At 42.2% G+C, this 7,160-nt stretch overlaps 1 protein-coding gene across 3 annotated transcripts; it reads left to right on the top strand.

Moving 5' to 3' along the window:
* Positions 1–1,362: 1,362 nt before the first annotated feature.
* On the top strand, positions 1,363–3,996 carry ARL4A (ARF like GTPase 4A). Of its 3 annotated transcripts, none has more exons than XM_074367418.1 (3): positions 1,363–1,830; positions 2,428–2,546; positions 2,987–3,996. In XM_074367418.1, exon 3 carries the CDS (start codon positions 3,074–3,076, stop codon positions 3,674–3,676), a length of 603 nt encoding a protein of 200 aa, XP_074223519.1. In that variant the 5' UTR covers positions 1,363–1,830; positions 2,428–2,546; positions 2,987–3,073; the 3' UTR covers positions 3,677–3,996. The 3 variants fall into 3 exon arrangements, with proteins under 3 accessions (XP_074223519.1, XP_074223518.1, XP_010970317.1); XM_074367417.1 differs by having other exon boundaries at positions 2,984–3,996; XM_010972015.3 differs by lacking the exon at positions 1,363–1,830 and having other exon boundaries at positions 1,862–2,546; positions 2,984–3,996.
* Positions 3,997–7,160: the final 3,164 nt, after the last annotated feature.

The raw sequence follows: 7,160 nt of genomic DNA, 5'->3' as shown, positions 1-7,160 counted from the left end.
TGCAGCCCTTTTAATATGTAAGACCCATTCTTATCTCTTGAATGTAGCCCACGGGCTGTGGTTCTCCAACCAGGTTCTAGCTATAAGCCTCATATACAACATTAAAGTACAATTCAGTTGAGATGATTCTGCAAGGCTGTAAGCTCTCAATATTTTCCTAGCTCATCCTTCTTTTGTTTCAGGGAAGTGTATGCAGAAATGCTTCCCTGTAACTAATATGGAAAGAGCCTGCCTGACTACAAGCTAGTGTAAACAAAAGTTGTCATAGAATCTTGTCCTTAGTTCTTTATTTAATGAGAATTTGCAAGTTTTTTTTCCAGCTTAATAAAGAATCTCTAATAAATTTCCAAGGAGACTAGTCCTTTATCACTTACTTGCTGATTATTGTAAATGGCTAATGAGATTCCACAACTATAACTAGTAGGGCAAGCCTCAGCTTATACTAGATTCAATAACTTGATAGAATATGCCATTTGAGACTTGTAGCTTTATTTCCAAAATTAGTGTTGCCATCTTGAAAATATGCATTGTGCTTAGTCCTTAGGTTTTATGTCAGTTATTTTTTAAAATCTAGTTTGACAGTTACTGTTCCTGTTAGCCATAAATGAGATAAATACAGCAATAATGGTCTTGAGAAAAACCAGGAAATTTCTTGAGGAAATTTCAATCCATATTTAAAAAGTGCAAATTAAAAAAAAAAAGTGCACCACAAAGATTCTTCCAATATCTTACAGTCTCCACCAAAGAGATATTTATTTGTTCATTAACACTTTCTCAGAACTTTGTCAGTATTCCTTATCTGTTGTTATAAGTACTCTGAAACTATCAATGATCATATTTTGTAATTAAATTTACTCGTGTGGAAACTTGATTACTTTCTTTTTCTCTCATGAGACTCCAGTACTCCACGAGAGCAAAGACAGTGATATGCTCACTGTTCTATCCCCAAGCCCACAGAATTGTGCCTACTGCCTATTAAGTGTTCCATAAATACCTGCAAATTTATAGGTCGAGCACACAAACGCAAATAGAGTCAGAATTATCCAGTGGAAAGCATTATGCATTTAGGGACTAGGCTTTAAGTTCTAGGACTACCACTAATTTTCCTTGGGTTATTAGAATCAGCCAGTGGATTTCCTCATCTGTAAAACCGGCAGATTTCTACCTGTCGCCACCTCACGGAGATATTGCTAGGATCACGTGACAACATTTATTTGCTTTGCAAAAGGAGGGTGTGTTACAGACACCAGTCCAGCCCAAGACGCTCTGGGCAGCTACTGAGGTACATCCACGTCACCCCGTTATATAAGGTGCCCGCCCGTCCGTTGTCCTCTGAAATCCCTAACCCTGCGTCAGCGGCCACCGCGCCGAGGACGCCATACGATGCCCTGAGGGTAGCCGGCGCAGGGTGGGACCACCTGGGTGGGGCTCGCCGGAAGCTTGCGGCCGGCTGCAGAAAGCGTCTGACACAGCAGCGGCTCTGGGGGCTGAGACCGGAAGCCCCACCCGAACTGCCCACCTCCGGCGCGCTAGGCCGGTTCGAATGTGACCTTGTTTTGGCGTTGCTAGGAGACCGGCTCCCGTACGCCCCCCACGGGCCGGCGTCCCGGCGTGCGCTGGAAGGGGGCGGGGCTGTGGCCAGCGCCGGGGGCGGTCGGCGGAGCGCCGTTAGGGCAGCCTGGCGCGCGGCGCCCGCCCAGCACCCCGGGAAGCGGCGCCTGGTCCCTGGCCACCGCCCAGGCCTCGCTGGTGTTCCCCGGCTGGTAACTACGCGCTCCCGAGCCGTTGTGAGCCACGCTGGGTCCAGGCGAGGGAAAGACGGTTAGTCAGGTGAGCCGCAGCGGGGCGGGCAGCTGGTGTGGCCACGCCCTGCCGAGGGAGAGAGCCGGCCGGGGGTTGGGGGGCGAGGTGAAGGGCTCCTGGGTGCCAAAGGGCGGGCCGTTCACGCCAGGAGGCCGGCGCGGCCGCTGGGTGGGTGGTGCAGGTCGGGTCTTTCACGTCAGGAGGCCGGCGCGGCCGCACGCAGCACCCTCCGGCCAGCGGACAAAGGGTTAAGGCGCCGGCGGTGACCGAGGGCCCCGGATGTGAGAAACGCGGCGCAGCGTCCGTGGGCCGCGCTGCAGGTGCGCCCGGGCGGGCGGAGCGAGCCAGCTGGTGGGGGCCGGAGCGACTGCTGAGGCTCCCCCTCCCCTGCAGGGGCCGCTCGGCTCCCTCCGCAGGTGCCCTGTTTTCTAACTTGAGGGCAACAGGTGGTGCCTGCGGACCGAGGGCGAGCCCGCCACGCTGAGAGCGGCAGTTGCTCTCACCAATAAGGGCGCGGGGGCGGTAGTGGCAGGGTCGCGCTGACGCAGGTGGCCAATGGGATTTGAGCTCAGGGGTGGGCCGTGAGGAGTGGGCGTGGCCGGACTCTGAATCCACGGTTTCTAGTGCGGCGATCGCCAGAGCTGCGTGAAGAGCTAAGCAGAGTGAACTGGGGTTCTTCTCCGCCCTCGCGTTGAAAAGCCTACCCATGCTTGCTCGTTTGGACCCCGTCTCCAGTTCAGGAGGTGAGAACTTTGTGGGTTTTTTACTGGGAGGGTGGCTGAGGATAATAGTGACCTTGGGTCTAATGTTAAACATGTGGAATTAGATCCTGAAGATCGGATTATGTCTTACAAATTTTCTGCCAAAAAAGGCACTTCTGTGGTTATTGCGACTTGGACCAGATGCAGGTGACTAGGTTGTCTCCGGAATGAGGTGCTTGAGGTCTAGGGATCCAGGCGAGTAAAGTATATATTACTGAAATTTCAGTGAATGTTAAAATATTTCAATGGCAATGATTACTCTGTCTTTTGCCTTGGGTTTTGTACGTCTCATATCTCTTTTGGTTTGTTTACTGAAGCAAGTTTTATTTATCAGGTTCCTCGTGTTGCTTATTTTAGCAGAAAGAAAACAGGTGTAGTCCATTATTTCACAAGAATAACTTATTCGTTTTCCCCCTCAGCAGTGTTGTAGCTGGATCCCCTAGGAAGAGAAGTTCTAAAGCAGTAAGAAGAAAGCATTTTCTATTTGGAACACATATTTGCAACTGGAAATGGGGAATGGACTGTCAGACCAGACTTCTATCCTGTCCAGCCTGCCTTCATTTCAGTCCTTCCACATTGTTATTCTTGGTTTGGACTGTGCTGGAAAAACAACTGTATTATACAGGCTGCAATTCAATGAATTTGTAAATACCGTACCTACGAAAGGATTTAACACTGAAAAAATTAAGGTAACCTTGGGAAATTCTAAAACAGTCACTTTTCACTTCTGGGATGTAGGTGGTCAGGAGAAATTAAGGCCACTGTGGAAGTCCTATACCAGATGCACAGATGGCATTGTGTTTGTTGTGGATTCTGTTGATGTCGAAAGGATGGAAGAAGCCAAAACTGAACTTCATAAAATAACCAGGATATCAGAAAACCAAGGAGTCCCTGTACTTATAGTTGCTAACAAACAAGACCTGAGGAACTCATTGTCTCTCTTAGAAATTGAGAAACTGTTAGCAGTGAGTGAACTGAGTTCATCAACTCCCTGGCATTTGCAGCCCGCCTGTGCAATCATAGGAGACGGACTGAAGGAAGGACTTGAGAAACTACATGATATGATAATTAAAAGAAGAAAAATGTTGCGGCAACAGAAAAAGAAAAGATGAGTGGTGTTACTTTTTCTGTCTGTGAAGTAGGTTTTCTCTGGTCTGATTTTGACAAACGGAAGAGTGTCTACAGCCTGGTTTGCCTGCCTGCCCTCCTGGATGCTGTTAAAGCTTTGTTTTGTTGAACAATCAGATGCCCAACTCTATTGCCCTGTGGAAGATGAGTAAATGCAGTCTTTCTTAAAATGGTCTCCTCTCCCTACCCGACAAATCTTCTGGTACTTACCATTTTGGGAAGTCAAGCGAGGATAGTAAATTGATCAGAAAACAGTTGTGGAAATTTGACCTGAAGTTAGTGAAATAAAACTTTGAAGAATGTCTGCCTGGTGTTTTGTGCTTACATCTTTTGGGGGGAAGCCTTTGCAAGGAAATTGCATGCCAGGCTTTGAATGTGAAGATAAAATGCTAATGAATGGAAATGTTAAGGTAGATTATTATATATACAGCTATGTTGATCACATTGGTCCAACCAGTAAGGGGCAAGGAGGAAGTGTCTAGTTTTTTAAGTTTTGGCCAGATGAACTTTGACATTTTCTGGAATCAAATACTGTAATGCTATGTCTTAATTCTAGACGATGTTTAAGTTGTTCTGACTTAAAATAATAAAAAGGTATTTGGGGCATATTCAAGTGCATGGATTAGTTTTCCAGACAAAGCATGTTTTGGTGTATAATCTTTTATTTTTTAGAAGTAGCTATGCATCTTTCTACACGGTCTGGTTTAAAACACCTTTTTTTGGGATCTAGGGCTATTACAGAAATGTTTGTTGTCAGAAGCACTTTCAGTTGAAGAACCTAAAATAATTTGCTTAACTCTTTTATATGGTAAATTTGGGCATGTACACTAATCTGAAATGCATATGCTTGGATATATGTATGGATTTATGAAGAAAGCAATCGATGAATTCAGTCAAAAGGATGTAATTACAATATATGGCCTCTAAAGTATTCCAGTTGTAAAATACTTGTTTTATTATATTTGCTAGCTGAACACAGATGTGGTTTTTCATATATTTTTGTAGTGTTTTGAGAGGAGCAGAAGCTTTATAAACACCGCCTAATGCACTGTGGGGGGAATATGTAAGAGAGATCCTATATGTGCTCTGAGCTTTAATTTTTTTGTTTACAAACTGAACAGTGTTATGTAGGCAATCCAGTTCTGATTGTAAGGTAGGAAGAAATGATGGAGTACTGCAGATAAGAATTACGAGTATAGAAAATGAAGGGGTAAGTAGCAAAGCTATGTTTTGCAAAAATTCGCTGGTGCTGTTTACGTTGGAATCCAAAAAATCCCTCTAAATTAGAAGGAGGAAAAACCTTTACCTAATTCTTATCTACAGGTAAAGACTCAACTTCCATTGATCATAATATATTAGCAAATGGACATAATTTCTGTGTGTAAAGCCCAAAGCTGTTTGTTCTGAAGATAACCAAAAGAAATGCACTTTGCTAGCAGGGTTTTGTTTTGGTTTGGGGTTTTTCTGTGTTTTTTTTTTTTTTTTTAAATGGAGTTTTTGGAACCTGGATTCCTGTTACACACAAAATGAAGTAGCTTCCTGTGGAGCTTTCACGTGTTAAGTGTCCCTGCACTAGTGACAGTCACTTAGGATGTTTATATTTATAGAAATGTGGATAATAACTACCAATAAACTACTTGAGGCACTAGGAGAGCAGTGTTGGAGTTTTAATGTGTGTATTTCCACTTTTGATGAAGCTACTAATTAGTAGTTGAAAACAACTTTGAAAGCTGGGTTACACAGCCCTACAGTACTTTTTTGTTCTGCACAAGTGTGACAGGCACCAAAGGTGGTTTTTGGGGAGAACATTTTTTTCCCCTTCACTTTATGAAATCATGGTGTATACTCCGAACATCTGTAGATCTGTGATGGATGAACACAGCTTGCTGAAAAAAAGTGTGAATCATTTTAGATTTTCAGCCTTCCTGTACTTTTCATATACTTGCTGTATAAAATGATACTGTTTTAACTATTTCTTGAGCCTTTATGTGAACCTTTATTTTGTTAGAGTAAGAATTTGATAAGCAAATCCACATTATCAAAGTGTTTTCTTACTTAGTGAGCAACAACAAGAAAAGAGAAAATGGCGTAGATGCTGTAGTAGTTTTTATTTATAGAATACATTTTTAGCTGCAAAACTCAAGATTTTCCAGCTTGCTAAGTTCAGGTTCTCCACTACCTATTCTAGCCGTTAAAATACTGTAGGAGAGGGTAATGAGGAGTCTCAATATGAACCCTGAAGAGTTTAAACAATGCTAGTTTATTTTTCATTAAGGACACTGTTTCTAAAATGTATTGCTGAAGTATTTTCTTGTATTTGAGGTTATTTGGTTAAATATCTATAATGTTAATCAAGGGTTGCAACTCTAAATTCAAATTACTGTCAAAGTTAAATCAAAAAAAATTTTGATACTTAAAATTTAAGTGTCCATTTTTCTAAAATAGATTTTAAACATCCAGGGAAAAAGAAGTTGTATATTTTAAATAGCTAGTGTAGGTTCACCAAGAATGTGTTATGGAAAAATGAGTAAATCATTAGAAGCCCCAAAACTGAAGTTACTAGTATAAATATATATATGTAGAGAGAGAATTACTCATCTGTAGAATGATGGTTTCTGAACAGAGGAAAAAGCATAGATGTAGAATGTTTTTGTCGGTACAAGGCATTTGACACTTAAAGAGTGTTTAATTAATTATTCATGTCGACCTGGAGGGAGGCCTTGGGTAAAGTGTTGCAAGGTTCTGTTTAATACAGTTTCATTAGTCATGTAAACATAATGGTTTCTTCAGTGATACCGGTGACACACATAAAAATATTTCTTTAAACTTTCAATGGTGTAATACTCAACATTTAGCCAATAGAACTTGGAAACTTGAGTATACCATCATTGGAGGTTGGAATTTTGCATTTAAGGTTTAAATTTAGCAGAACAGTCTGTACGTGGATAGTGGTGATGCTTGTGCAACAGTGAATTACTAAATGCCACTGAATTTTACATCTAAAAATACGTAAAGATAGTAAATTTTACTACAATAAAAAAATTAGAATATTAAATGTACACTTAGTTTCAAAGAATAAGCTAAGAGTAGAGTAAGGGCAACCTGATTTAGAGATCAGATTTATTTACAACTAATATGGAGGATGGGGATGTTTAAAGCTTAATATTAGCCAGTATAATCTGCTATACTAATAAATATTAAAATATATGACAATCAGAGATAATAGTCTCAACACAGCACAGCTGAAGTGTGCCAAATTCTGTGTACGCAAGGTGGAAACGTAAGAAATGCAAGCCTCTGTGGGAGCCTAGTTTAGGAGGATAAGTGTACTATCTAAAATCAGCATGAGCTTTGAGGTCAGATTTGGGTTCAAATCTTGGCTTTCCTGCTGTTACACATGACCTTTTGGCAAGCTCCTTGAACCATCTCATGGAGTGAATTCCCTCGTGATGAAACGAGAACTGTCCC

Source organism: Camelus bactrianus, chromosome 7 (genome assembly GCF_048773025.1).
Source record: "Camelus bactrianus isolate YW-2024 breed Bactrian camel chromosome 7, ASM4877302v1, whole genome shotgun sequence".
Classification (NCBI taxonomy): Eukaryota; Metazoa; Chordata; class Mammalia; order Artiodactyla; family Camelidae; genus Camelus; species Camelus bactrianus.
Note: the sequence above shows the minus strand (reverse complement) of the source record. Positions and strands in the feature narration are given on the sequence as shown.